Here is a 16341-nt window from a genome sequence, read left to right on the forward strand (position 1 = left end):
ACGAAGGTAACAATTGCTGTTCACAGAACTGAAGCATTTCAGTGATTGTATTCGAGACATATTGCAATCACGTTTTGAAATGTCGTACCTTCGAAGCAAACACTGATCAAGTCCAAGTGGGTGGATCAATATTGACACATTATATTTTAAAGTTACATTTCTATATGACTTTAAAAATAAACACTCCATCTGAGATGCACGTACTAAAAGCACACCCATATAGTATATATATAGATATATATATAACGAGAGAGAGAAAAAACACTTGTACGCGGCAGGACATGTGACGTATAAGCACTGCATGTATCCAAGGCAACAGGCGGGGTTCGAGAGTAGCCAATCAGGTTTCTAGACGTGGCAGCTATGAGGGCGGGATGTTGTACTATAGCAGGCCGTGGAAACCGGCAGAGTGTTTTTTGGTGTTGTCGTGTAAGTAGAACGTTGGTAGTAGCGTTACAAGCGTTATTGAAGTGGTAGCTGTGTTAAAAATGGAGATCAATTCGTCACCAAATTTCGAGAGAAAGTTTCATGTCAAAAGAACTTTCAGGAATAATAAAACAGGTAAGTTAAAGATAATTCGTCCTCCTGTTAATATTTTAGTAACGGTTCTTTAATAAATCGTATGTGACTTAAAAACGTAACATATTCATACAAACGAGTACGCAAATTATCTACTTGTAATGTGTAGGCGGTAGGAGAAGTGCTGTTACTGTGTGCATACGTGAACGCGTATTATTTAATTAGTTATCAATTAAGCCATTAAATTTCAAATGCCGGGTTGTGTTTGGTTTGTTTTTGTTGAAAAATTTAGGAAGTGGTGTGAAATACATGAACATATTGTAAGTAATTTCGTGTTTATTTGTTGCCATATTTTAGTGAAATGTTGGTGAAATTACGTCACAGAAGACACACTGTGATTACGAAAGAGGCTGAGGTAATATTGGACAGTTAACCAAACTATCCGGCATCCTAACACTCAGTCTAGCCATGTGGCTGGAGTTATCGACCCCGATACAGCGGGGGTGATAGTCGATTCTCCCCCCGACCCAAATTCCATCATCGCAGTATGCGGAAAAATCGCCAATGTTGTGTACGCAAAATCGCCCCACCTGTGTAGCAAGCTTATTAGACAGTATGAAGAAACAGATGTTTGTCTTGTGTTCAGTACAGCTGAAGTTATATTGCTTTTTTGTGGTTTATTTTACTGCGTCGCAGTATCTAAACTAGCGTCGAATGGTAGTGTGATTGGTGAATTTGAAAGCATTTGGAAGGAAAGTCGTTGCCTAGTCGAGGTATTATCACTCCATTTGCCTGGACGGACTGAGGAAAAGCACGAAGAACCTCAAGTCAAGTAGGCGGTGTCTCAGCCGACATTCGAATAGGGCACCGCTCTAATACGAGTCGTAGAGCGTCATCATTGCATTACGAACTGGAAGATGCGGGAGAAATGTGTTACTCTTTGTGACACGATACTTGCCAGGTTTCGATTGGAGGGACTGAGAAAACCCACAAAGATTCTCATTTAAGGTTGCCGTTCTCCAAAACCAGATTTAAACTCGGGGTTGGAGAATTGATGTAATAAAGATAAACGAAGTGCTTTGCTGTTATTAGGGCGCTCATGAGATTGGTAGCTCTGACGAAAGAGACAGGAAATAAACACAGTGTTGGTAGAGAAATCTGAATGGAAGGTGGCCATTTCGGTGATATAGTAGGAAGTGCGAGTATAGGCATAGTTTTCAGGTTGATTTAAGAGAATATGTCGCGATGGAATGAAATTGATGGGCCTGGTTCAGAACGTACATATTTCCCAGAAATCCGTTTTAGTATTATTCTCATGTTCCCATCTTTGGAGCTGTAGTTTTCCAGGAAGTTTCCGACAAAATTTCTGTTCCCTTTGCCTCTTCATCAACTCGAGCTAAGTGCCCTGTCATTCTGACCCTAATTTGCCCATTTTCGTATCAGTAGATGGAACTATCAGAATCACAAAATCCATTCTGTAAGTCAACGTGAAGATTACAGTATTCACCCAAACTACGGACTTAACATTCCACGTAGAACAGCATGATCTAGCGGTAACACTTGTATGCGGGAGGTGCTGTGTTCGAATCTCGGACGCGACACTGGATGTCCTGATTGAAGTCTTCAGTGGTTTTCTTCGTTCCCTCCAGGCAAATGCGAGGATATTACGTCCATTGGGCCATTACCGCTTCTTTCCACGTCCTCTCTTATTCATCAGTCGCCAATCATGCTGCCGTCCAACGCAATATAGTCTAGACACTGACAGCGTCCAAAAATACCCCCATAAAAATACGTAGCAGAAGGCACGCCGAGAAAACCCACAAATTTCATGCCATAATTAATAAAGCTGCCGCAAAACAGGAAACAACGTACAAAAGCAAGAGATTAAATTGCCGTTTTATGATTCGGTGAATATGCTCATATTTTACACTCACCGACGCAACGGAGATAACCAGATTTGTCCTAGAATTTGTGTTTTATTTGCAGAAAAATGAACATTGATCATTCTCAGTGTCACAGAACCCGGAACAGTTAGAAAAATGTAAAAACGCATCCTGATTGCAAGGATTTTTTTTTCTTGTACAGAGAACTCGTGGTGTGGTCACTGAATTCCGAACAGCAGTGAAATTCGTCCGTCTTGTGGAGCCGGTTTCGACAAAATCGACATTAAATTTAAATTTTTTCGATTTTATTTCTTTGGGGCCGATGGAGCCGGAATGTTCATATTTACCGGGCACCGAGCTGTAATGGATAAACGCTTAAATGCCGAATATGAACAAAGTTCATCTAACCAAGGCACACGTCCATACGTCTCAGAGAGACAGACATGCAGGCAGACAGCATTCCAAAAACCGCTCGTTCGTATTTAGGAGGCCCCAAAACCTGTAAATCGAACAAAAATCTCACTTTTTTTTTGTTCACGACTACTTTATTATTATTATTATTATTATTATTATTATTATTATTATTATTATTATTATATCGCTTATACGCACTACCTATGTGAGAAACTAAGAAGAGCTTGACTTAATATTTCATTATTTCCGTGAGCAGTACTAACGGTTTAAGAGAGCGTGCTGCGGCACGCGAACCGTGATTTGGCTACGCCTGCAACAGTGTGCACTTATTACACAAAATTCACAGGGAATGGGTTCTGTCTTCCTGAATATGCCGTCGTGCAATCCGTTGAAAATCAACAGATGTTTCAGAGGAACATGTCGCCTCCATCTTCAGGATCAAAGAATAAGCCAAGCAAGAAGCAGCATGAAACAGGCAGCAAGCAGATCTCTGCTTACTACTTGCATCATACGTACCCATGGTTAGGTGTTTAATGATGCACTGGAATAACTTTACTGCCTCTCTTGTTTCTTTGTGCATGATTTTGGCACGTAGATATGCCATAACTGGCATATCCTGCTTTTTAGTGTCCATGCCCCATGCACCAATCTGCAAACCTCTCCCTCCCGTAAATGTCAGTACGAGTGATGGACCAAGTTTGCGCGCAGCCAGCAGCAAACACTGAATAAACGGGCTGTAGCAGAAAGTAAAGCATCTGCCCGTGGTTAAGTACTTAGTTCACTGACACCAGCCTGAGGCCTATCACTGATGGAGTCCGGATGCGTTGATAAGAAATGAATTAAAAGCAGACTGATAAAAACTTTGCATTGTGATAATGTAATAATGCCTGTTTCCAGGTTCGCTTCGTATTTATTTGGGTGCTTACAGTTCGATCCCAATGCTGTTAATGATCACTTCTTATTTCTTTGCATATTTCATTATGCTTAGAACAGCGAGACTCTTTAATAGACGCAAAAACATAAACGCCAAGTGCTTACTGAGAAGTTAGACCACATAGGGGCCAGACTGGAACATACACCTAAAAATTCACTGAAACGTCTAGCTCAAGAGACTGGAATGCCAATGTCTAATGTAAGAACGGCAACACAATTGCTGAAGCTTTGATCCTATAGAACAACAGTAATCCACGCACGTCTTGCAGCCGCGCGATCCAGATAACAGGGTTCACTTTTACAATTGGTTTCTACAGTCTGTCGTCGAAGGTAAGATCGATCATCAATTGACATTCTTTTCTGATGAAGCGTGGTTTCACTTGCAGGGATACATAAATACCCAAAGCTAAGAACTTCCCTTCATTACAAACGTTATTGGCTGTAAGGCATGCAGATTCATATGCAAAATTCGTATGTGTCTTGCAGCAAGCGGCGCACCGGCCGCCGTGAAGCGCAGAACCGTGGAGCCGGTACACAAAGTAAAATTCCTCACAGTACCTCATGAATAGCACCTTCGATGCACTTCTTATACAAGTTAGTTAGTTAGTTAGTTAGTTAGTTAGTTAGTTAGTTAGTTAGAGAGGGTGGGTTTCCCCATGCACCGCGACCAGTTTGATCTATTGTGCTTCCCTCTATGATATTCTACCCTACCGATAAATGGTGCGTACCATCAGTCCCGCCGAGCAAGCGAGTTCGGCCACTTGCTTAGCGGTGTCTATAATGCTTCCCCCCTCTATCAGAGGCCTTAGAGACTATTGTTGGGCGGGAAACGTCCTGGAATTTGGCTCAGTGATCCCCTTTGGGGATATGAGGTTCTTTTACGTGCCGTAAAGTTACGACACGTGACACACAGCTTAAAGTCCCTCCCGGAGGACTTGTTCCCTGAATTTTTCCGCCCTTAAAAATTCGACGACCTCCGCCGGGTATTTGAACCCGCGTACTACGAGTCATGAGGTGGGAACGTTACCTCTAGACTACGGAGGCCGCTTTATATAAGCTAACTTTCTCCTACAGCTATGTCTGGCAGTATCTTATCCCTGCAATGCGCAAAACAGAAGCACCCTAGAACAGACCGTCTGTACACAGGCACAGAGCAATTGATATTCGTAGCTGAAGGTTAATCCTAAATCCTAGAAATGTAGCATAGGCCCAGGCTTCGTAACGACTTCATTCTGCATTTACTGCCATTTAACAATAATACATTTTTACTGAGAAAGAACGGGGTAGTAGTAACGTGACTTGTATTCGGGAGGAACCCAGTTCGAATTTCTACCGGGATACCAACTACTATCTCGAGGCTTGTTGTGGTTTCCGTCAAGATCCTGTAGACTAATGCCGAGTTAGTATCTTGAAATTGGCCACGACCTCTTCCTTCCACATCTATTTCCGATTTATTTTTCACAAATCAACCATCTGACCATATGCAGTTTGAGTCACCTGCGGAGTTGTTAAGGGAACCTTTTATAAGTAAAAATACATTTTATTCGTCTGCGTGTGCCCACAGGTGTACTGTGTCTGAAACATGTAAAAAAGTTGCTACTGCTTTTTACTCGTGATTTCTATATAAGATGGGAACCAAAGTCGCCATACCAGAAATGCTGAACATGCAAGACCTCATTTCGTAAGGTTGCCGACTCAAGCAAAGCATGACGTACAGATATGTTTCAAACAGGTAGTATGATGATAATGATGGTTGGAATCAGGTGTTACGTCATTACCATGTCGGAGGGGAATTGATTCCATGAGAGACTCCCTGATGCACCGATTGCAACACAAACGGCGCCACAGAAGACAAAATGGAACAACAAAACAAGTTAATTCTTCGCAGAAGAGAATGGGCGTTTTGCCCTTCAGTGCCCGCTCATACCAAGGAAAAACACTTCTACGTGTGTGGGTTCCGCATACTTTGAATCAGTGTTTCACTTTCGTGGTTGTGTTTTTGCCTTAGTCCATAAAAGCATTAGTGGTAACTATACTTGTATGTAACTAGTTGTTTTAACGTTACAAATACATTTTGTTTACACAGAGTATTTATGTTTCGTATGATTCTCTCTCCCTAATCTGTATATCACGCTAAATACAAGAAAGAAAGCCCGAATTCTTTTTAGTTCATTTTCGTTAATCATGTCATCATTCGTTCCAAATTAATTTAATTAGCTCAACATAAACTGCCCCAACAATACTAAAAGTGGGCAGAATAAATATCGAAATTCGTCATAATATCCAGAATTATTCATATATTTTAGTCGTTCATAGGTCCAAAGAAAAACTCTGCATGGCGTTGTCACTTACCCTATAAATCATAATCTTCCCACGAAATAAGAGATCCCTTTCACAACCATACAAAACAGAATCTGTGTTTTGTTGTCGTTCCATGAAATTTTGCGCTCTGACTTGATGTGTGTATTTTGGACTTCTAATTATTGTTTGCGTGCGCAGCCTATTTTTAGTCTAGTTCCCTTATTTTGAAGAAGTAAAAGCGGGTTTATACGATCGCCGTACTGTCTGTATATCCCTCGTACTTTCTGTTTTGTGTGCCGTCGGAGTCGTGTCAAATGAAAGTAGACGATTAATTCTTACTAGAACTTAATATTAGTACATGTAGCGACGCTGTCCGTAGCACAGACTGTACAGCTTCGAATGATAGGATGACAGGAAATAGAGAATTGGAAAGAACACGGAAGGAAGCTGTCATGGAATAATTTCAGGTCAAATTCCAGTATTTGCTTGGAATAAATGAGTACCTACCTACCTACCTACCTACCTACCTACCTACCACTCGGCGCTAAAGCTCTGGGGCACATTTGGCCTCCTCTACAACCGGTCTCCACTGCTCTCTGTTCCTCATCTTCTCTATCCATCCTTTCACCTTTATCTTCTTCAGGTCGTTCTCACCATCGCACAGCCATCACACCCTGGGCCTTCCTTTTCTTCTTTTGGAATATAGCCTCCTTTTAACATTCCCTTTGGCATTGTATTATCTTTGCATTCTTTCGACATGTCCCAACCATCTTATTCTATGTGACTTGATAAATCTTACTGTATGATATCCTTTCAGTAATTTGTTTATCTCTTCATTGTATCTTATCCTCCATATATTATTTCCCATCACTAGGCCGTATATTTTGCGTATTATTTTTTCTCGAACATTCTCAGTGCATTCTCTTCTGTTACTGTTAAGGTCAATGTATCTGCCCCGTATTAAATCCACGAAATTAATCACGAAAACCGATGTCCGAACCGAGATTCGAACTGAGCATTTCTCGAATACGAATTAGCGTTACCCTGCGCCAGTACGCTCAGCCTGCATATTCTCGGTTTTATAGGAACAGCCGTCGTGTATGCCGTGTTCTGACGACAGGTTTGTTGCGTACGTGACAACATTCAGCGTGGAGCAGTTGTCGGCCTCCCCATACACGCATTGCCACGCATAAAAAGTTGCGTTGTGTGTCCTCGCACGTAGGCCGTACGCGGGGCATTGACCTACAGACTGTGCCAAATTATTCTGCGAGGTCACAACTTGAAGTCTTGCATGGTTCTTGGCTAAACTAGTGCCAAACAACTGAAAATCGGGATACCCTAACTTAGGGTGACATTGCTCCAAACTGGATGAAAGTTGTGTACAGGGATTTGAAGGTTGTGACACATTGAGGTATTTTTTTTTTGCACATTGGTTGAAAAAAGCGGAAGTGACTTGTGATTTCGGCGGTCTTTGAAACCTTCGTTATAGTTATCTTATGGCTTCGACGTGGTATTCTAATCAGAGCTGATTTGAAGCTGCACTTAATTGTAACTCCTATTTTCAAGCATATTTACGAGGCAAGTGTGTGCTCTGTTTGTCAGTAAAGTTATAAAAAGTGATTTGAGTATTTTTTTTTTTGTATTTTAACCGTATTATTAATGATTTAAATTTCTTTCGTTGTGGTGGGTTTGCTCAAAATAAAAAAGAGGAAAACTTTGCGCCACAACAAAGTTGGCTCAAATTATCCCCTTATACGTGTACGTAATATGAGCTAAACATAAGTTTTTGGGTCCTGTTATTCTTATTTTTCAGACATTAAACAGCGCCAAGAAAAGTATAAAAGAATACTTGTATGTATGAGGGGTGGGCCACAATCCGGCCCCTGCACCGCGACGAACAGTGATGTATTGTGCCTTAAAAGAACACTTAGTTCCCGCACTTATGGTGACTATTCTGAAGATAAGTTAAATCTGTGTTTGGCTGCCATTAGTAGTGGGTAATTTACCCAAAGAAACGCTGCTATTGAATCCACTATCCCTAAAACAATCATAAACTCGAGGAAAAGCATGTAAAAACCCTGGAAACCTGTATTTTCCGCTGAAAAAGAAAAGAACCCTAGTAAGATATATCATAAAGTTAAGTGAGTATGGGTTTCTTTCGAGCCAACATAGATAATTAAAGATTTACTTGAATCATATGATATGAGTTGTCAAGTTTAAAAGTAACTGGATTCTAGGTTTTTTCAAAAAGGCATCCTGTCCTAACAGCAAGCTTTGCCAGTAATATTAAAGAGCAGCAGAGCTGCCATTGCTAATGAAACTTTGAGAGAATATGTCATTTCTGGGAAAGTAGTTAGGTGTAATCCTACCAATATTTGAAACTTCGACGAAACCAATATCAGTGATGAACACGGCAAGAAAAAAGTATTTGCTAGACGCGGAGTTAAATATCCTGAAAATATAAGAAACTCGCCCAAAACGAGTGTCACTGTCATTATACTCTTTAATGATCTTTTCCAGTGTAATACCTTACTTTTTTAATTATGGTGTTCTTTAGCATTTCTCATGTTTTTTATGATAAATTTTTAGTGAGTATTTTAATTAAGTCGTGCATCTTTTACCCTTTAGAAGGGGATACATCGCACCAAGGTGACTTCCTTGCTGTTTATATGGAATCTTTTCTGTGCTGGAGTATCCTAAACATTGCTCCAAAGTTTAACAATAAATATACAGAATGATTCTAAAGTATTATCGGGATTTCCGTTTATAGGACACGGAAACCTCGACAGTAATTTAGAAACACTCTGTATAACATGCATGGAATGAAATCAAGCGAAAACAATCATGGGTGATTCCTTTAGCAGTGGACTTATAATAGGGGAAAAAATGTACACACTTCAGTGAACAGTAGTAAAATTAGTTACACCAGCTAAAAGAAAAAAAAGAACTTAAAAGCCTGGAGCAGAGTCACCCCAAGTTATGGTACGTAAAGATAGTCATCGAAATAAATCTCAATATGTTTAAAGAATTTCGTGTTATTTCTGTTTGAAGAAACTCTCTTCTTTTATTATTTCCGTGATAACGTAGGTTACAGGGTCATGACATCAACCTTGATGATGAAGATGGAGACAGTCTTCGTTAATGTCGGATACTCCAGTACTACCTTCATACTGATATGACTGATCGCCCGAGAACACTTCATTGCGTACAGTCACGCTGACTTCATATACGGGTTGAATTGGTTCAAGATCGTGTTGTATAATAAGTGATGCAGAATTCATGACCAGTAGTTAACATACACTAATGTTACTGTGTGTGGCTGTAGGTGCTGAGGGAGACAACGGGATAAATAATAGTTTGAAACTCGGTTTGTACCTTTCAGTAAACACACCAGCGCCATTAAAACGATCGTTTGGGAAAGAACTCGCAGGGTGTTCGAAAGGCCAAACGAAATCCCATAAATAGAGCGTACAGACGGAATATTACGTCATTTAACGTTATAGTAAGCCATACACATAGCCATAACCGCTTCCCGAAAGGCTTGAAAGAAATTCGGAAAGGAATATTGTAATTTATAATACAGGTATTGCAATATGGAATACTTTCCAAATTCGTTTTGTACAATTTTCTCATTTCATATACCATTGGTATATGAAGTGGTTGGTATCTATTAGGGACACAGATCCGTTGCTACGAAGTTCATTAATTATAATCTCTAACCGTTGCCATGCCGGTCACGGTAGCCGAGCGGTCTAAGGCATTCACTGTCTTCGCTCGCTCGGAAGCCGGGATCGTGGGTTCGAATCCCACTCAGGGCATGGATGTTTGTGTGCGTTTTTCTGTGTTTGTCTACAGGTAGAGGCCTTGCGACGAGCTGATCACTCGCCCAAGGAGTCCTACCGCATATGTAAGATCTAGAAAAACCGAAGTGAACGGAGAAGTTCATGGAGGTAGGCCTAGGCCCACTGGGGCTGTAGTGCCAAGGAAAAAAAACGGTTGCCATGCTTGCTTCGTATTTCAAGAGACCGGAGTTAAAATATAGAGGCCAGCTGCACTGATAGATACTTGTGTTCTTAAATCACTTCTGGCGAATTCCGGATTGGTGCATTAAATAAGCAATGACGGCTTCATTCCTCATCCTTTCAAGTTCATTATTAACTAATCGTTGTGTCATCCGACACAGCCTATTACTGACAGCGTCGTGAAATAAATAGATCATTGCACGTTACGTACAGTATGCGCCAAAAGAGCCAGTACTGAAACTGGCGCATCTCGAACGCGCATGTGCGTTTATCGACGGGGCATAGCTCCAGCCGCACGTGTTCCCAGTAGTGAAAAGAAAGTTGTGTTGTACAGTTGTTGGAAATGGGTCTCTTGACGGAAGGAAAAGTTTTCATAGTTGAGTATTATTTCCGCTCATACGGAAATGGTCGCCAGGCAACTCGCTTCCTTGGTTTTGAGCGGCCAGATGTTATCCAGAAACCGCTACATAGTACACGTGTGACGATTTGGTGTGCCGTCGCAGCACACGGTATATTAGACCCCTGTTTCATTGAGGATGAGGAAGGCAATGCTCTTACCGTCACCCAAGAACCCTACAGGGACATGGTGATCGGACCATTTCTTCAGGATTTGAGAAGGTTCTGTCGTGCAAAGGGCTTTCACATGAATAGACAGTGGTATCAACAGAACGTCTTTTCATTTCACTACTGTATATTTTGGCGCATACTGTACATGTAGATGTTACGCATCCCTTTACAAAGGAAGAGGAAAGCAGTTCCATATGTCAGAAAACCTTATAGCTACAGGCTGGACGGCCGTGTTCGATTCCCGACAGTGCTAGATTTTCTCTTCCCCACAGCCCCCACACCAACTCTCAGGTCCACCCAGCCTCCTATCCCGTGGGTGCTGGGAGCTCTTTCCTCGAGGGTAAAGCTTCAGCAGTGTGAAGCTGACCACCTCTATCTAGTACCGAGGGCAACTAAGCGTGGAACTCTGCCTCCACTCTCCCATACGCATTCATGGCATAGTGCTTAATTAGTTAAGCACAAGGGACAACGTTACCCATTTAGATAGGAGGCGGAAGGAAAAAACGATTCTGAAATGAATGGCTAGAGGCATTCCCCAGACTTTAACCTCTTCTTAATTCAGTCTGGGATGAAAGCGAAAGTGGAGCCAAAGAAGGGCTGGTATGTCGAAAATGTAAGGACTTGCCGCACAGTTCCCAGATTTTCCAACAGGAGTCTAATTAAACGCAAGATTAGTAGCAACCGCTCATTGTTGACACGGTCGGTGTGCGGGTTTATGTTGCGTTCGATCTGATGGATACTCGACAGAACTCTTGAGTGGTCCATTTTTCTGCCTAGTTTAAGTACTTCCTGTTCTGGTTTTGACGGTTGCACTCAGTCACTCCAGGCAAATACGAGGACATTGCCTTGATTACGCAGTGGCCGCTTTCTTCCAAATCCTTTCTAATTTATCATTCACCAGTCATCCTGCGATTAGACGCTATACAGGGTGTTCCAGGAGGATAGTGAAGTTATAGTATCGGCCATTCTAAGCAAAAAATGTATATGTACATGTGTCCTATTCCGAACGGTTTCCAATACAGAGCTATTTCACAGTGTAGTAGTAGTAGCAGCAACACGCCATGTCCACACGCGAGTTGCAAAGTGCACTAATGTTGACGGTGAAAGTATCGAAAATGTATTACACTAGGTAAACTGTACCAACTTCGTCACGTGAACAGTACAACCCGGCATTAGAAGCAGTACGTGATATCTATGTCTTATGAACAATTTTGGAACTCTACAAGGAAATACACCGGAACCTCACTTAACGAGCGTAATTCGTTCCAGAATCTTACTCGTAATGCGAAACACTCGTTAAGCGAAACAAATTTTCCCATATAAATTAATGTAAAATACGTTAATGCGTTCCATGCCGAAAAAAATACTAAAAAAATTATGTATAACGTTTATTCAAAGAAAATTATATGTACATTGTTAAGGAGCGTGAATCATCTTCATTTTCTTCTGTGCGGAATGAACCAGCATGGAATGCGAATTCGTTTTGCAGAAAACAAAAAAAAAAATCGAAATAATTAGTTTATTATTTATGATACATATCTAATTCTTTTTTACTAGAAAGCTGTCTAGAGACATTTGTCTTTGCCGACGCTTCAAAATTTGGTGAAAATGCGACACAGCATTATCATTAAATAAATTTGTAGCGCGAATAGCCACTGCCTTATTAGGGCGATGCTTCTCAATGTACGATGCAACAGTTTCCCACTGTTTCTAGTTAGCATAAAATGCAACTGCACTGTACTTATTCTAGCCAATGATAAACCATTTCCCCGAACTCGATGGTGTAGCGGCACGCTGTAAAATCGGATTTGATAGGTCCTCGGCTCGAATCCTGACCGAGGTTTTTCGTGCTTTTTCTCAGTCTCTTGAGACATGCCGTGATAGTATCTCGATTAGGCCACACCCGCTTCCTTTCCAATTCATATCCTACCATTCGACGGTGTGTAGCCCAGATGCTTACAGAGTCGTCATATGTAGCTCACACGTTGTCATATGCCGGTGTCGACGCCACCATTGTTTTATAAGATTTATTGTGTGGCGGCCCCCCCCCCCTTTTAACTAGTATTTTCTTACATGCCATTTCGTCCATCACGAAAACACACGTTATAAAATCATGTGTCTTTGCGCGCGATTCATTATGAACGGAGTGGCACTGGAGCAGGCTTTTCTTCGAGTTCATTCGGTTTTTAGATGCAAATCCTTAGCCCACATTCTTCTGTCATCACCCCCTGAGGTGTGTGATAGTCCATCTCCTACCCGGCAGATTACGGTGTAAGGAATTCAATTCTCTTTAAACATTTTTTTAAATAGAACAGGGAACTATTTAAACGTTCAGTTAACTTCTTGTGTCACCTGCCTTCTTTGCCCTTTGCTTACTAATGGTTGTCCTCTAAGTATGTCATAGAGATTTACTCAGTGGGTTGGTTAGCAACCGAAGTAAATGTGTTCTGCAGACATACGAAAGTTACATTACGATTTCCACTCTCTTTTCGAAATGCTTAAGCAGGCTGTCTTTGTCTGTGGCAGATGATGCTACAGGTCTACTCAGGTGCAAGGAAAGTGTGTTCTTCGAGAGTACATACGCGTAAGAACGTCCAGCCTGTGTATTGTACTGTAAATATTTGACAACCATTAGAGGACGAAACCATTGAGACGGTAGTTACAAGAATTTAATAGCATTGTTGGAGTGATAGAACCAGCAGGAACCCGAATCCCTTTACAGCCTCGCAACGTGTACAGTAAGGAAAAAGGTAAAACTATCCCTGCAACAGGCCGTGGAGGCCCATATGGTTGTGAGACACCGAGGCTCTCACATTTTCTAGAGAGTCGGCTCACAGATGGCAGTGAGGTTCTCAGTTTTACGCGCCAGCCGCTTTTTATCCCCAGGAAGATTGCTGTTACTCATTTCTGTTAGAGACTGAGTGGACCCCCAGGGCCATAGTGCGACTGGAAGGATTAGGTTAATTGAAAAAGCCAGTGACCTCATCGGGAATCGAACCCGCGATCTTCTTGTTTGCAGCATAGTGCCTCGGCCAAGTACTCTACCGCGTGCCCCCCTAGGAAACAAAATGGTCCTGTACAATCAACGAAATGTGCAGTTTTGCACCCTGCTGCACATGCTTGTGAGGCTGTATGGTGACAGCAGGAACCTAAGTAACTTTATACTCGTCGTAGCTTCGGAGCATTTAAAATAAGCTACAAAATATTCGTGAACATTCACGAAATGTTTCGCCAATTACAGGTACATTTTCCGAGAGCACCTGTGTTAAATCGCAGGGCACGCTGTAAAGTATGGTTGAGGCACCATGCTACAAGGTGAAAGTTCGCGGTTTCGATTCCCAATATCATTGGATTTTTCAATTGGCCTAAACTTTCAGCCGCACAATGGCCCTCGGGTCGACTCAGCTTGTAAAAGAAATGAGTAGTAGGAATCTCCCTGGCAGTGAAGGGCGGCCGGCGCGTAAGGCTGACGACCTCAGCGCCATCTGTGAGCAATTGTAGAGAAAATGTTGGAGCCTCGACGTGTCACAACCAAATGGGCCTCCACGGCCTGTTACAAGGTTAGCGTTACCTTTTTTTTTTCTGTGTTAAATCTTGTGCTGTATTTTAAATAATTATTTGAGAACATGTGTGAGAGAAACTGAGTTTTCTAGTTAGATTTTCATTTCATGCATCCTGTTGTGTTGCAATATACAACCTCTTTATTACGTGTACAACCGTCACAACATAACATCCGAAACTAGCCACTGATCTTGATATTTGTTGTGTTGTGACGGTTGTAATAAGGAGGTTGTATTAAGTAGCTGCGCGGTTCCCGTGAGCTGTGAACGGTGTGCCTGAAGGGTAGTGCTCTATGACTGGTATGTCCGTCCTTGCATGCACAAGGCTGTCACTGGAAAATGTAACTGTAAAAAGCCAAAACGTGGGCGCTGTTTGTGTATTATTTGCGGTTCAGAACAGTGACTGCAGTTGTAAAGTCACGTGCAAAATGACAATGAGTCAGCGACGGTTGTTGCTCACTCAGTTGGCAGTTTCGTAAACAAACACATCACTGAACTGTAGAGACGCGGCTGGAATGCGAACCGATATGAAACTAAGTTTTCATAGAACAAATTACATATGACGTGTTAGGAGCTAAACAGCATAGCGCAACGATTCTGGTGTATTGGCTCTGTTATTTCAATTTATTAATGTAGCTTTTGAACCTTTCTTATAAATGGCGTCACACTGGTGGCATGGTTTCAGCTGACGGAACATATTTAATGACCTGCCCCCGAGATACGCGCAGAAAGCCATTCCGATACTGTTGTGTATGATTTTAACCATAATTGGAACATGTACAATTTCAGTGTAACTCCCGAGGATCCAATTCAAAGAGAAACCATTTTGTATTTCAATTTCTGAAAAGTTAAATTAAAGGTAAAAAATGTTCACACATCAGTTGTACAATACTTTTTTTATTGCTAGTGGGGTGGGACTAAGTCCCTTGCACTGCGGCCACTTCTGGCCTAGTGTACCAGCCCCCAGATGATAGGTGAGGGTGATTGTGGAGCAATTGGTGGAATGAAGATTGGCAGGGGAAACCGAAGTACTCGGAGAAAACGTACCCCAGCCCCACTTTGTCCACCACAAATCCCACTTGACCAGACCCGGGATCGAACCCGGGCCACCGCAGTGGGAAGCCAGCGACTAACCGCTTGAGCTATGGCGCGGCCTTATTCAATATCTTTACCGTAACCACTATCAGTGAACAGGTTATTGTAGCGGTAACATAACAGTCTCAACTTCCAGTCAAGTGGTAACTGATTCATCTTCGCCCTGCTGTCTGCTGTCCTTTGCAGGCAAATACGGGGTTAATGGATTTAAGTAGGCCACCATCTCATACTTTCAAATTCAGACTCGCCATCTCATTTGTTTCTGGGTAAACATTTGGCTTGAAAAAAAAAAGCGTCGTTATGCAGTGCTAAAAAGAAGTGTTACAGGCAATGTTACCTCGAAACTGCGCGAGCGCGGCCGGACAGCGGCTGTCGAACACCCGCGCACGAGTCTCAGTCTCCCACGCACTTTTATTGGTTTAATGTATAGTACATTTTCAATTAATGAAAATAAAATTGAGAAAAATAACCCACAAACTTTTTTTGTTATTTTTGAGAACTTATAATTTTAATGTCCGTTATGGACCGTTTCTCCATACTCGCTGCCCCCACCCTACTTTTCTCGTGATCCAAGCCAACCCAGCTGCTGCTCAGAAACCAAGGCTTGCGTACATTCATCCCCGGCTTACAGGAAACGTTGATTGCCGGCTTTAAGGGGAAATTAGGGGAAAAGTTCGAGCAAACGTATGTGCAGAAATCTATATGGACGGGTCAGTGTCTGGGAGGGCATCTTAGGTGATGAAAACTCTTTAGGATCAGTTGTCTTACCTAACAAACTAACAGGTGCAGTGTACCATCGTATTTTGGCGAATGATTCAGCAATACTCTTGGAACATGCGCCTCTTCATCAACGACAACGCGTGTGGTACATGCGTGATGGGGCACTACGTCATTTCCTCCGCATTGTCAAACTGCCCCTGTTCAGAGAACAGTGGACAGGACGCGGAGACCCTATCAACTGGCCTGCACGATCCGCTGACCTTAGTCCCCTAGATTTTTTACTGTGGAGACACCTAAAGAATTTGGTGTATTGAGCGCCGATCAATG

At 42.1% G+C, this 16341-nt stretch overlaps 1 protein-coding gene across 1 annotated transcript in view; it reads left to right on the forward strand.

Moving 5' to 3' along the window:
• Positions 1-389: 389 nt before the first annotated feature.
• LOC111863890 (microtubule-associated proteins 1A/1B light chain 3C) overlaps positions 390-16341 on the forward strand; it is a 45353-nt gene continuing 29401 nt past the window's right edge. Inside the window, exon 1 of the mRNA XM_023850684.2 lies at positions 390-561. Coding sequence (XP_023706452.1) covers positions 489-561 — 73 coding nt within the window. The 5' untranslated portion in view covers positions 390-488. The remainder of the gene's footprint in view (positions 562-16341) is intronic.

Source organism: Cryptotermes secundus, unplaced genomic scaffold, assembly GCF_002891405.2.
Source record: "Cryptotermes secundus unplaced genomic scaffold, Csec_1.0 scaffold171, whole genome shotgun sequence".
NCBI lineage: Eukaryota > Metazoa > Arthropoda > Insecta > Blattodea > Kalotermitidae > Cryptotermes > Cryptotermes secundus.